Genomic DNA, 15,385 nt, shown 5'->3' on the forward strand with positions numbered 1-15,385 from the left:
TCTGTCTTATTCGTCTGCCTTATTCGCTGCGATTCCCATGGTGAAAATATTTCAGATGTCTGGCCAAGATCCGACTCTCAGCGAATCTGAAAGAATCAGCTGATGGGCTGACGTAGCCAGGATTATGGCAATAGTTTTTTTTTTACAAAAAAACTGATATTATGTTGGTTATATACGAAAAAATCAACATAGTCTTCGCCGATATTACTTCGTTGCCGACTGGACAACGACTGATTTGACGAGTGTGTGAATACGTGTCAAATGGGCGGACAGAATTCTGCCCGGGTAGCCGGTGACGTGGCACTCGAAGTTACTCTCACAATTTTGTTTTCATCATAGCTAATGGCCAAACCTGGTAATCTATAACTCATTTGTGACTCCTACATTTCCTAATAAAGAAACTGAATCAAGAAGAACAAAATTTGGGTATTGAGAAGCTGCACCCGTAGAAAACTTCCAACAACATTTTGAACAATGGCAGATTCTTTTGGAGCATTGTGGTGATAAAGGTGGGGTACATGATTAAGTTAGTAATAAAATATCCACGAAATCAAAATAGAACGCTTTTTTTGTTTTATTCAGGTTATTTAATAGGCACACCATGTATTTAACTTTCTTTTTCATTTGAAAAATCCTTACTTCCGTTCTTCGAAAGAGATCCATATACCATCTCGCGTAGCTGTTAGAAAGGTTATTGCAGATATTTTAAATGGCTTTGTATTCTCAGACAAATGGATCGAGTACTTAGATAACAAAGTAGCGATTCCGGCCTTGCTCTGAGCCAAGCCAAAGCGCATTCCTGCAAAAAAAAGTGAAAATATTTGTTAAAGAAATCGTTCAATTAAATAATTATTTATTATTATTGATTTTTGTTTAATTGTTAAAATTTTTAACTTTAAACTAATAACTTAGAATTTATAATTTCGATTGTATTTTTTACCTGGGCACATGCGCGGACCTTCTCCGAATCCCAAAAATAGACCATTTGCTTTATCTTTCTGACCTAGAAATCGCTCCGGTTGAAATCGCAAAGGCTGTTCATATAAATCGGCGTCGCTAAAATAGTATAAATATATTTATATAGTATATACCTACATAAATATGTATAATTATAGTATAAGTATATGAACAATAGAATTATTACCACACCTGTTACTTTAAGAGAACTGACACTTTACTTTAAATATCAGTATAATACCAATATTAGCATTAAACTAATTTTTACCATAATTTTTAGCCAAAATAAAGAATTTTAAATAGTGAAGGACTTAGATATAAAATAAATTGTCGGAAAAATATTGCCGTACATCGAATGCTTTCAAATATACTTGCGCTGCCAAAATTTAGGATATCTCAAAGTTGGCGCCACCGGAACTGAACTTGAACCAAGTGGGTGTTTTGGTGGCATATAAGCAAGCTCTGATAGGAGCATAAAATTCTGTTCGAGGGCTGCAAAATATACTGAAAGAATATAGTGTGATACCTTCGGAGGACACTTTAAATGTTAATAAATATGTTAAGCCCATGAGAGTTTTCACTTGAATTAGAAATCAAATTCGTCCTTTGTGATACCGTACAGAGAGAAACAGAGGGGAAAAAAGAAAGGCAGGCTGTGGGTGAGAAAAAGATGAAAACCAAGTGATAGCTGAATTACATTTGCATTCACCGCTTCAAGCAATGTACTGATGAAATTCATCAGGTGCGTGATATCTAAACCTACTACAGCTGAGGAGAAGGTGCTGAAATATTCTATCTCATCCTCCAGACAGTTTTGAAGAAAAGACTCGACGCAAGACCAAGTCTCACCCACAAAATTGGAACTGCCGCTTTGTTAACCTTCGATCTACCTGCAGGGTTGGGCATTTTGAACTATCACTAAATTTCACTATCACAAATTTTTTAATGATAGTTAAAATAGGGTTTCATTATCACTAAATTTTCTATTCACTAAATCCGCTTATTTCACTAATTATTTAGTGTCTACCAGTGGCCAGAAAAATCTCACAGTTTTGCACATTTACGCACTGTAATTTTTGACAGTCAATTCTCATTTAATAGCCACATTAATTTCATCTTACCAAAATCGTATTCTCTCTTCGGCTTTGTACGACGGAATATTTGAAATTGCTTTTTACTGTATTCGTTCGCTTATTTTGAGGCCATACCATAAATTTTTAATTGGCAGGATCGAACGTGTATAAAAGGTGTCTCTGAAATGTATACTAATATCAGTGTAATTTTCTGATCCTATCTCATCTTACAGATCTCGTTTGCGTTTAACCAACCTGAAGTTCTTAGAAAGTAGAAGATCGATTCTTTCTCTCTATTTTGTTTTCAGTGTTACTAAAGGCGACATTAACTATTGCTTTCTGCTTCAACGTTATTTTTCTTACACCTCCCATAACGCTCCCGTAACGCTCTTCCTTTCTATTTAAATAAGTTCAACACCAATTACTACTATGGGCAAAAAGTAAGGTGAATTTGGTTGTAAAATGAAAAATCTTTATTTATTCTTGTAAATCAATTTCATCCCTTTCAAAATAATGCCCTCTCGATGAAATACACTTATGCCAACGATTTTACCAATCCCCGAAACATGCCAAATAGTCCATTTCCGGTATAGCCATCAGCACCTTTTTCGATTCAGCTTTTATCAGGCGAATACGGTGGTCGCGGAACGATATGTGTGGAATTTTTGGCGAAATGGTCACGAAGAACGAGTGCAGTGTGAGACGGTGCATTATCGTAATGCAAAAACCAAGAGTTGTTGGCCCATAATTCTGGTCTTTTTAGACTAATTGCTTCACGTAAACGACGCATAACGCCCAAATAATATTCCTTATTAACAGTTTGGCCAGGTGGAAGGAATTCATAGTGCACCACACCACGAAAATCGAAAAAAAACTGTCCTCATGACCTTTATTTTTGAACGACTTTGATGTGCTCTTTTCGGTCTGGCCTCGCCTTTAGCACGATATTCGCTTGATTGGTCGGTTGTTTTAGGGTCGTAAGCATAAATCCAAGTCTCATCTCCCGTAATGATGCATTTGAGCTTGTCCTGATAGTCTGAAAGCTTTCTTTCACACACATCAACGCGACGACTTTTTTCCAAGAAATTGAGAGTTTTCGGTCCCAAACGAGATTTGACCTTTCGTAGGCCCAAATGTTCTTCCAAAATGGATTTCACAGATCCTTCTGATATTCCGATCATATCAGTAAGGTCTATAACAGTCAACCGACGACTTTTGAGCACTAAATCCTTCACTTTATTGACGTGTTGGTCATCTGTTGACGTCGATGGTCGTCCGGAGCGCTCCAAGTCATCAACACTTCTCGACCCTCTTTGAAGTCTTTGTACCACTTATAAACATTTTTCTGCGACATGGTCGAATCACTAAATGCCTTCTGCAACATGCTAAACGTTTCCGCAGCCGAAATTTTATTCCGCAAACAAAATTTGATGGCACTTCTCTGCTCAATCAAATCAGAAATTGTAAAAATCGAAAAATGCACTCTTGGTCGTTTGGTAAACACAAGCGTAAATATATTATGACATTAACATGAAAGTTGGCCCAGATGTTTTAACAGTGCTGTCAACTCATGAAAAAAATAACTAGAATGAAATTTTAATCCCGCGAAGTTTGACAAATAAATTCACCTTACTTTTTGCCCACAGTAGTATACTCGCAATGCTTCTATTGATCGTGCCTTTCGTGATTTTAATGAGATCTCCATTTCAATCGTGCTAGATTTCTAATTTTCTACTATCTTTTAGTTATTTAGAGGTAAGCTTGTATACTTTAATTAATTGTATACATTTTCATTATTCTTTAATTTTTGTAGTCAGCCTGAAATTATGTTTTCTTGACTTCTTCAAATAAATAAATAAACATAACGCACGCTGAGTAGACGTAAACCTACTTTTCTAGGTGCAAGCCAAGGGGATCTCGATTCTCTCTATTCGCAGGGAACCCGTCTTGAGCATCTCCTGTCTGGATAGCTCATCCGCAAAGGAGTTTTCTGCTACATCACAGTAAGCAGAAACCAAAATGAGCCTAATGTTGAAGAATTCGGATAGGATAGAAAGTGAAGAGAAAAGTTTCCCGATAAGTTTCGAGCACACCATCAGCGAGCATAGGGCACTAATTGCCGCTTACACAAATTTTGAATAAAAACCATTTTGAAAATGTATTTTTCATATATACAGCGTTAAATACCTAAAATATTAGGACTTATTGACAAGTTTTCACAATTTATTTGTTGCTTATTTAATTTCAGTATTTTTTTCATAAAAATATTATTAATTCAAATATTATTAAAAATCCATATACTTGTACATCCAGGTTTCATAATTTACGCAAATTAAAAAAAAAAATCAACGAATTTTCATAAAAATTTCAAAGTTCTTAATAACGATTTTGAGTATGCAGTTTTATAGCCCATTGAATTTTATAAGCTCAGGTGTAAGCTTTCGGTATCTCTAAAATCCCATTAATTTTTGACATTTTTTTTTTGGCTAGCGGAATTGTGCATTTTCTACATATAACGAATACTCGTCGTTTTTTTATATGCAAGAACTGGAAGTTTTCTATACCATTTTTTTACAAAAGTCCCCTCAGCTAATAGAATTGTTTATACTTAAATGGTACGTTTAAAAATATTTAAAAAATTATAAAATATAATGAAAATTATGAGATTTTTGCAAATACTTTCAAATCAGCTCAGCTCACTTTCATCTTAATACTTCTCAGAAATAGTTTAGTGGAAGTCTTTAGATTAACATTATCATTCCGATGCCAAAAAGGCATCGATACTTTTTGTATTATTTTTTTTTTTTATTTGTAAGGTGAGTGATGAACTGTATTGTACATATGTTGTAGTAAAATTAAATATTTCTTAAAACTCACTAATGCACTGCTTTCACTGGTATGATTAAAACCATTCCTACTGGCACTTGGAATGATTTACCGCCAACGGTCTGTGGTGACAACTCAAATTCTTTCGTGCAGTGCTTCAGTAATGCCATCATTGGTGGATAAAGACGCAAAGTTTCTGGAAAAGAAGCAATCAGTAAAGAATTATAGGCAGTTCTTACAACTAAACTATACTAGAATAAATTCCTTTTCTATTCGCTTGGAATGTTAACAATCATTCCAGTACCATAAAGTGTTGCTCCTAAATAATTCATTTCCTGTATGGCTTCATAGCACACTTCGCCGCCATAACGAGCCAACACTTCATCTATTTCCTTCTGAACACGCGCTTGTACGGAGGGATTTTTAGCATACTAATGTAGAATTTTGAATTATAAATTATTATAAATTAAGTAATTTGCAATTATCTAAAATGTACCTCGTAAAGAGCAAATGCCATTAATGAAGATGATGTCTCGAAACCTTCTAACAAAAATGTACTACAATGGCCGACCATAGTGGCCACATCAACGTGCCCATGTGACTTTTGTCTAGCCTCAATGAGCCATTGTAAGAAATCACTTTGTTTTTGTGTCACACTCTCTGACCCCTCAGCTAGACAACGTTTCTCTAACACTTTTGAAATGATTCCTTGGAGCCAGTGTTGAACGTTTGGTGGCACGTAGCTGCAATTAAATGCAATGGTCCCATGAATTACAACTGAATGCATTATAGCATCTACTTACTGGTATTTTATGAGATTACCAAGGAGCGGGGAGAAAAGCAGTGCAATAGTTTCCAGCAAGCTCCAGGTATTTGGCAAAAAAAGATTTTCAACGAGTTGAGTAAAATCTGAGTTAGTGTTGGTGAATGAAGCGCCATCAAGACCGTAGGCTGCCGAAGCAACCACATCGATTGTATACTTCGAGAAAAGCTGTAAGAAATGAATGGGGCGATTAGAAGTGTTGTTAATGAAATGAAACTAATTTGACGCACATCTTTGGCTTCAAAACAATTGCTTGAGGTGCGTAATTGTTGGGAGACATATGCTTCAAGTTTTTCGCAAACACATTTAATATGATGAAACGAAGCTTTAACCTGGAAGAATATATTCTTTAAAATAATTGAATAGTAAACTGCTATTTAAATTATTTGTAGTTATAAACAACTGGTCAAAAATCATTTTGTATTCTGTTAGTATGGATAAAATTATCTAATGATCCAATGCAGGTTTTTAAAAGCTTGGAATTCGTACAATGAAGATAGTTAAAGCTCAAACAATTACTTATAGATTGCACTTCCTGAGGAAACGCGAAAACAACTCAGGCCACTCAAAAAAATGAAAATTAAAAATATAGCAACAATAAACGATGTACACTAACGGCGCTGTATGTAATGCACACCTTTGCAAGCATGCATTAGCATGACATTTTGTTGTTGTAATCAATGGCAATTCACAAATGACGTGATGGCAGATTATTTATACTTCATTATCAATTGCCCTATGAACCTTTTTCTGTTCCCGTTATTGAGAGTTCATTTCCACCATACAGAACAAGCTTTTTCACCAAAATTTAATGAATTATACCCATTCTTATAAAAACTTATCTATACAAGAACAAAATACATATCTTGTAGAAATCGGAAAAGCACATGGTGTTTTGGATGGAAGATTTGCAAAAAAAAAACGCCTATTGATGGGAAAATTATAAACGAGAAAACATTTAAAATATACAACCAACCTTAGAAATTTGAATTGTCAACAAGTCTTTAGGCAACAAGAAACCGGTATTTAATGCAAGTGAGGGATGGCTGATAGGTTTTCTAAAAAGACACGCATTTCACAATGTATTAATGCGAGAAAGTCCTTTGGATAAGGACGATTTAATCAAAATTATGACAGTTTGTGATAATGAAGAAGGTGATAATGATGGAAACGAAAGTGAAGTTCAGCTATTAACCGTTAATTTAATTCGCGGGGGCTTAAAATTTGCTACAAATATGGAACAACAATTTCTTATTAATAATTCTGATGCATTAAAATTTCAACTTAATCTCAAATTTTGTGTAGCTGGACATCAAGAATTATATAAGCAACTTGAGAAACCAAAAAACAGCCGCTAATAACCGACTTTATAACAACAAAAAAACCAGCGGAGGTCGTTAATAACGAACGAAATATTTTATTTCAACCAAACCCGAGAGTTGTGCTAGACTTGTCTGGCATATCTACTCATGATAGCATTTCTGGAACAGTCCGTAATAAACGTTTACGCTTGTTATCAAATAGATATGAATAGTTGCAAAATTGATTTTATTTCTAATTTCAATTTGAATGTTTATGTTTTCCATATAGGATTGAATTTTTACCGTGCACTAATTTTAATTTTTGTTGTAATAAAAATGAATTGTTTTTATTTTATGTAATATGGATTTCATTATTACTTCTTTTGCATGGTTTTTTGTGAAAATACAATATTATTTAGAAGTTTTTCATCTTACGCGGACATATCCCTAAATTTACCATATGTCGCATGTATTTTTTTACACGATTTTTTTTTTGTGCGCTTTTTTAAGGAACGTATCTTGGAGTTGGGTATACTCTTAAAGGATCTCACATTTAACATTTATGGCCATACAAATGTTGTAAAAGACTTCGTTTATTTAGGAACCAGCATTAACACCGATAACAATGTCAGTCTTGAAATCCAACGTAGAATCTCTCTTGCCAACAAGTGCTACTTTGGACTAAGTAGGTAACTGAGCAGTAAAGTCCTCTCTCGACGAACAAAACTAACTGGCTGGATCATTTCGTCCGAATGAATACCAACACTCCGGCTTTGAAAGTATTCGATGCGGTACCAGTTGGTGGTAGCAGAGGAAGAGGAAGGTCTCCTCTGCGTTGGAAAGATCAGGTGGAGAAGGACTTGGCTTCACTTGGTGTGTCCAATTGGCGCCGGTTAGCACGAGAAAGAAACGACTGGGGCGCTTTGTTAAACTCGCGCCAATTAAGAAAAAGAAGACGAAGTAATCACTGCAATTTTTGGGGCAGAAAGAGCAAGATTTCTGACTCATTATTTTAAACAAATGTTTTCTTTAGTTTTTAGTAATAATTTTTCAAATTTTCCGGAAACGTTTTAGGGTACGATGACGAGCAACAACAGTAAAAGCGTGAAAATGCATATTGTTATGTAGCACTTGTTGGGGAGAGAGATTCTTCGTTGGGTTTCCAGGCTGACATTGTTATCGGTGTTATACTATACTACTTCCTAAATAAATTAGTTCTTTTACAACCTCGAAAACGTAACTGTTAACAGTGACGTGGGTGCTGATACGCAAGTGCGCAGACTGTTTGTTTGATGAAATAGAAGAAGTACCTCCTCGTTTTGTCCTAGTTCGCCACCAAGGCAGAACTAACTGCGGTTGTTAAGGCCGATGATGTCAATATCATTGGCATACGCAAACAGTTGTACACTCTTATGAAAAGTTGTGCCTGAACGATCAGGCATTACTAGACTATGATTATAGAATACTAGATTTTGTTATTTACTTCTGCCGAATTGAATGCATACTATTTTTCTGCTATTTTGAATAAAACAGTCCATCATAGCGCACTCGTAATCGTTTTAAATCGCTTTAAATTTTATGTATTTGTATTTATGTATAACTATTAGGTATTCGGGTGCCGTAGCCGAATGGATTGGTGCGTGACTACCATTCGGAATTCACAGAGAGAACGTTGGTTCGAATCTCAGTGAAACACCAAAATTAAGAAAAACATTTTTCTAATAGCGGTCTCCCCTCGGCAGGCAATGTATTTCTGCCATGAAAAAGCTCCTCATAAAAATATCTGCCGTTCGGAGTCGGTTTGAAACTGTAGGTTTCTCCATTTGTGGAACAACATCAAGACAAACGGCATAAATAGGAGGAGGAGCTCGGCCGAACACCCAAAAAGGGTGTACGCGCCAATTATACATACATTAGGTATTATGCGTGGCAACTCTAATTATGACGTCGTTGAGGTTAATACTCATATTAAAAATATAGATTTTCTTTTTTGAACTCTCAGAATGATATTGAAATTTTCTGTATTAAAGTAGTTTAGGTAATCGAATCTCTAATATTGTTTGAAATTTTGTTCCCTTTAGGAAAGTCTCTCTACGTAATGAACCTCTAGCATTTGTAAAAGTAGAATCAAAGTTAAGTCAAAAGTTTTGGCAACAAATTAAATTCAGTTGCAAAGCAAATGGTGGCCTAACAATTATTGCCTGTGAAAACTTTGTATCTGAAAACCCAGTACATTTTTGTAATCTATTCGCAATTTTGTTCTCGCGTTTTGGTATTAAAAGATTTTTATTAGTATGGTAGTCTTAGATTATAGATTTAGTCTTCTATATTATAGATGTATAGTTTACAATTTGTACTACCTTACTCAGGTTAGGTTAAATGGCTGCCCTTGGGAGTGGCCCCCTCGGACAAAAAGATTAGAAGATTTGAGGAGGACGATCAACGAGTGGCGTATTACGTTTGTATTATTTGTATTTTATACGTTTGTATATTGTATTGTAGTTTTTCCTGCAATGTCCACGGGGGCCATATTCATCATAGCGTTGAGTGCTAGAGTAGGTGTGGTCCGAAACGCCCCACTGATTGCAATGAGGGCACACCTTTGAAGCCTCTTCAGCTTCTTAACTGAGGTAATCCCTTACAGCGAGTTCCAACAGACAAGGACTCCGTACAACGGAATTGGCTTTATAATTGTGTTATAAAACCAAAAAGTAACTTTAAGCGAAATACCCCATTTTCTTGCCAATAGCGCCCCTACAACTATACAAGGCGACTGTTGCCTTCCTAATTCTCTCCTCAATGTTAGGCTTCCACGTTAACCCTCTGTCAAGGACAAGTCCCAGGTACTTAACTCTATCAGAGAGCATCAACAGGGTGCCTTTCATTGAGTGTATGGAAGTTAGAATACTAAAAATCATTGATCAAAAAGCCATTTCCAGTTGCATTTTTGATTGCCGTTTACTGGAGCTGGTTCGCGCGTGCGAAATCCCATTTAATTCAAAGTTGCAGCGTGCGTGGTGAGTAGGATGGTGAAGAATGACAAGTTTAATCGACGTTTTGGTCGATTAAATTGCTTTTTATTTCTCCAATAACTGTTTTCGGGCGCCATCTGACACTTTTATTATATACTTATACTTTATATTTTACCATTAGCACACTCAGAATGTTTTGATGTGTGAGCCATATTAGCGTTGTTTACACCATCATACAGTACCCAGGACAGTCGGTTCTACGTTACCGGAACGACCCGGATTTATATCGGGCCAAAGACGTTCGCTCCAGCAGCATTCTGTGGGCAAATTTATGCTACCACAACAACAACCGAAAAAAATACTACGCTGTTAGTTCCCCGTTGCATTATGGAATGATAATGTTAATAATTACGGGAAGGTCGTCTATTGTTGAGCCAGAAAATATCCATGCTGTACGCAACACGATTGAGCACGGTCGTGCATACCGTGAGATTGAGGCTTCGCTGGGCATTAGCATGACGAGCATTAATAAGCTTTTTTTAAATTTCCAATTTACAAATTGGAGATTATTTTAAAAAGCAATAAAATCGTTTTCAATCACCAATGTTCATTCAGTGCCAGAAATATAAATAGCAAAACTCGTATTTTGTATTACAATACACTACTACCACTATTTTTTCTACGTTTTCGTGAATAAACCCTTGTTGAAGAATTAAAAATTAGTTGAAATGATAATAGAAGATCTCTTAACTTCTCAAGAAGTGATTGGAGCAAAAAAAATGTTTTTCCAAAATTGTTCGTCCTCAGGGAGTTTCTCTCTTATACCACACTCGTAATTTTGCTATATTATCTAGGGAAATGTTCACGGAAACGTTCACAGTCCAAAATAATTGCATATGTATGTAAACAAGGTAAACCAATTAAAGGAGATATCGGTAAAACAACATATTTTCTTTTTTTCATACGCCGTGTACATCCGGATGCCAGCATAAAATGAAATGATTCACACTATCGTTCCATTCACACTATCGTCGTATACTCCTACCTCCAACTTCTTCATTTCTACTTTTTTTGTAGTGATATTTGTATGTATGAAACGTTGTTGTTGGTCTAGCGCCAGCACCTTGTATGTAAATAAAAATAACTTCATTTACTCATTTACTTCAATATTTAGATAAGTACGATTGACCACGTTTATACATGAAGATTTCAGTTGCTTTGATTTTGCGAACTCTCTTTTGGTGTCGACTGCCGTGTTCACACATGGCACAATAACATTGAGAAGAGCGAGAACACAAAGGATGCTGACAGAGAACGAGCATCACACGTAACAAGTCGAAGGAACAAATGTTTCCTTGTATATTTTATAGCCGCTCTTTCCCAGCGTTATCAACATACGCGTATGTTTATTTATGCCAGTTGCTTCATCTATTCACAGGTTGCTAATGCATGGCGAATCGAAGAGGCCCAGTATCTCATTTGCTTTAACATCCACACAGCCCATAAAGTCATTTTTAAATTCATTATAAGCACAATGAATTGATTGTAACTGAGGAAGCAGAAAGTTGGTAAACTCAATGCCAAATAAATTGAATAGATGGAAGTCCTAAAAAATCGTGGTTGTCTAACAAAATATTAATTTTCGTTTTTGTGTATTAAATTAAAAGCTTTTCCCATATGTTTTAATCTTCTGTTGGGCACATTTTTAAAATCTTTGGTTGGGCACCCGGGTCTGCAAATATAAAACGTGGCCAATGCCATGACATCCAACATGTTGCAAAAGAAAGCCAAAGTTCTTTGACTTTTTGGCCACATTGATGAGAAATGTGCGACCATTTGATCCATGCAATCGACGTCAGCTTTGTTCGCAATATAAAGAATGATTTTTTGCTTCGCCTTCACGATCTTTGGTAAGGTGGAGGAAAGTAAATTAACCACTAAATTTTTTTTTTTTTTTTTGGTACATAGCTGCTGATTGTACCAAAGTTTCATGAAAATCAAACAATGAAGAAAACATTGGGCGAGAATTGTTCTTTTTCATTTCTGGTGGAATGCAGCGTTTGTTGGATCGTATGGTGCCAACTAATGCAACGTTTTGTATTTGCAAGGAAGTTGATGAGCTCAGAAAAAGTGATGCGAGACGAAATTTTTTGACGACTTTATCGAGTACATTGGTCCTTGAAAACATCGAAAATCGTATGAATAATCCAGTCGTGATTTCTCAATTCACTATTCGTTTGGCAATGGAATCATTTTTCAACAAACTAATCACTATTCCTGGGAACATTTTAGTCAACCAACCAACCGGAGCTGATACACTCACAGCGAAGAAAGACTGTCGTCTTTGTTTACAAGAGGACGAAAAGTTCATTTTTATTGTATTGTATTGCATTGTATGCAAGAATCCAGTATGTCAACAGAACTCCCAAATTTTCTATAAATGTTTTGCTTGTCTTCTACCGAACCCGTAAATAAATATTTTATATTACTATTCATTTTATACCATAGATTTCATTGTAATCAACTTTGTTCTTCAACTTTATTCGAAATGAGTCGAAGTAAAGTACAGGCTCAAAAAATAATTTTTTTCATAAACCAAAATATTTTCAGCGTTTATTTTTTGTACCTACCTCAATGCATGCCAAACCCAATGAAAAAGGTAAGAAATCAAAAACGTACCTGCGATACTTAAAAATGAATTATGAATGTGGCGCATTTGCCGCATATTCCCATACAAATGCATATAAATACCTAGGGGTCCAGCAAGAAACGAAGTGCCCAACCGTAGGTGTAACATTTTAAATCCTTTTTTCCGACCTGTTAAAAGTTAAATCCAGAAATCAATAGAAAATTAAATTTTAGGAAGCTATTGGGTATGGGTATAAATTTCAGTCCTTTCTTAGCCAAAGTTACGAATTATTTAAAGAAGTAAATAATCCATCTGACGAAAAAATCGAGTTTTTATGACTTGATCCATTCATTGAGCCAGTTTCCGATGCTTTCGTAAGAAGTGAATCGCTCTCCAGTAAGAGCTGACTGCATTGATCGGAACAGATGGTAATCTGGAACAGATGGTAATCCCAAGGTGCAATGTTTAGCGAATACGGCGGGTGGGGCAAGATTTTCTAATTGAGTCCCTCTAAATATTTCTGGGCCGAGTAAGTAACATGTGGCCTGACGTTGTCATGCAGCAAAATCAGTTTGTCATGTCTGCCGTCCCATTCCGACCGCTTTTCTTTGAGGGCTCGAATCAAACGCATTAGCTGCAGTTGGTAATAATTGCCAGTGATTGTTTCAGATGGTTTAAGGAGTTCATAACAGATGACACCCTTCTGATTACAACAGACGCACAACATAACCTTTCAAGCATGAATATGTTTTGTTCGCTGCCGATGGACCTGGTTCATCTGCAAGGCTCCAACATTTTCGACGCTTAGGGTTATCATAATATATCCGTTATTCATCGCCAGTGACGGCGCGATGCAGAAAACCTTTTCTCTTCTGCCGCTCAAAAAGCATTTGACACGTCACCAAACGTCTCTCGATATCCTTCTTCTTCAATTGATGTGGCACCCATTTCCCCGCTTTCCCATCGCCTAGACATATAATCAGGGGTTGTTGTATCTACAAATTTTTTCAGTGCCCCTTCGCGATCTTTATCACTCACGACGAAAGTGCCACTGTGAAAACGTCGAAACCACTCTTTATAGGTTGTATGTAATGAAACATGATTACCGTAAATATTGAAAAATATACGACACGTTTTAGCTGCACTTTCCTTTCAAAGGTAATCATGAAGAATAACTTCCCGCCAATGCTGTTTTTTCGAGACGAACGTAAACATTTTGGACGTTAGATAAAAGAGGATCTTTACGTTTCAAACGAATGTCAACTACTGCGATCGAGACCTCACATATACTCCTTCTAATTACCAGTATATTACTAGAGGAAACACAAAAATGGTATCAGCAGCGACACCTCTTTTACGAGGGTGGAAACTTATCCGCATACCATACCTGCAATCTCAAGTCGTCAGTTATAATAAAAATATGTTTAATTCATCTCCAAAGTCGAAAGAGGTCTAACCAGACTTGGGTGCCCAACGGAGGGTTAAACCTGTGCCCAGACTTTCTGACTGCTATATTTACATTCGCAAACAAGGAATTGTAGAATCTTGTTATTTTCTTTTGCTTTTATAACTTAGGGACAATATTGTGGTAATAGCAAAAAATATGCAAAAAATTGGTATTTTTAATTAAACGGATTTCAACAGCAAAAAAGTTTCGGATATAATCCAACCTGACCCTACATGCGAGTATAAAGTTCGTTTCCACCTGCAGTAATCATAGATTTCACTTAAAAGCACGCTCAAATGAAATTACCTTATTTGGCGTAAAAATAGGCACAACTTCAGCGCGCATATATTTCCATTGTACACCTTTTGCCACAAATGGGTTGCAGTACACCACTGGGTCACGTTTTTTATTAATCCATAACACATTATCTTGGAAATGTTGAAATGAACGTATCATCACCTCCTTAATCATCTCTTGGCTGCGCACCAATACCGCTGGCTCGTTGAAGAGCCGATAAATGCCAATGTAAGGGAGATGTGGATGCGCACTTTATAACCAAAAATAAATGGATTTAAAATACAAAAGAACTTTCAATAATTCAAATTCACCCTTCGCTTACTCATAAATATTTTTATATACATCACCGTAATGCTTGCGACCGAGAAAAAATTCACACATATTTCCAAAAATCGGTAAACCACGCGGCCCACGCACGCCTTGCCTCTGCCAATAGCTGCATTTCCACAGCAGGTGAGCGCTGAGCAGCAGCGTTAGCGCGAGGCATAGATATGATAAAATCATTTAAGATTCAAGTTAAAGGACTCAAATTTTTACACTGAAGGGAATGTTGAATTCACACTTTGCTGCTTTTAATTTACCGACTAAACTTAGCTTTCACGCTTGCCGCCAAAACTCGTCTAGCAAGCGATTGCAAAAGTGCATTTGCAGTTGTTTAAATACATATGTGGGCACATACGTGCATATATTAATTGGGTAGTAAACTGCTATTTGCATTATTTGAAGTTATAGTATGGGTGGTGTAGTAAATGGCTAAAATTTATTTAATTTTTTTTTTATTTATTTATTTATAACAATTCATATAATAATAAATTGCAGTACAAATTATACTTGTATAAGCGACACTAACTACTAGGCTTTCAGTAGTATTTTTATTATATTAAATTTTTATTATTTTTTATTTGAGTTCAGTAATATTAAAAAGTAAAATAAACAGAGTTAATATAAAAATAAATTACAAATGTTGAGCCAATTAAATTAGATTAGACTTAAGATATTATTGTCCTTTAAAAAATTGTACACTTGAAGAATATTATTAGAGCTAGCTGTTGATAATGCT

The 15,385-nt window shown here is 35.8% G+C and overlaps 1 protein-coding gene across 1 annotated transcript; it reads right to left on the reverse strand.

Moving 5' to 3' along the window:
• Positions 1-570: 570 nt before the first annotated feature.
• On the reverse strand, positions 571-14,940 carry LOC129238944 (probable cytochrome P450 308a1). Its single transcript, XM_054874190.1, has 9 exons — positions 14,648-14,940; positions 14,335-14,575; positions 5,910-6,011; positions 5,660-5,847; positions 5,353-5,599; positions 5,161-5,287; positions 4,908-5,052; positions 941-1,056; positions 571-799 (listed from the first exon to the last, which is right to left on the reverse strand). The coding sequence occupies exons 1-9, from the start codon at positions 14,827-14,829 to the stop codon at positions 636-638; spliced, it is 1,512 nt and encodes a 503-aa protein (XP_054730165.1). The 5' UTR covers positions 14,830-14,940; the 3' UTR covers positions 571-635.
• Positions 14,941-15,385: the final 445 nt, after the last annotated feature.

This window comes from Anastrepha obliqua, chromosome 2, assembly GCF_027943255.1.
Source record: "Anastrepha obliqua isolate idAnaObli1 chromosome 2, idAnaObli1_1.0, whole genome shotgun sequence".
NCBI classification, from domain to species: domain Eukaryota; kingdom Metazoa; phylum Arthropoda; class Insecta; order Diptera; family Tephritidae; genus Anastrepha; species Anastrepha obliqua.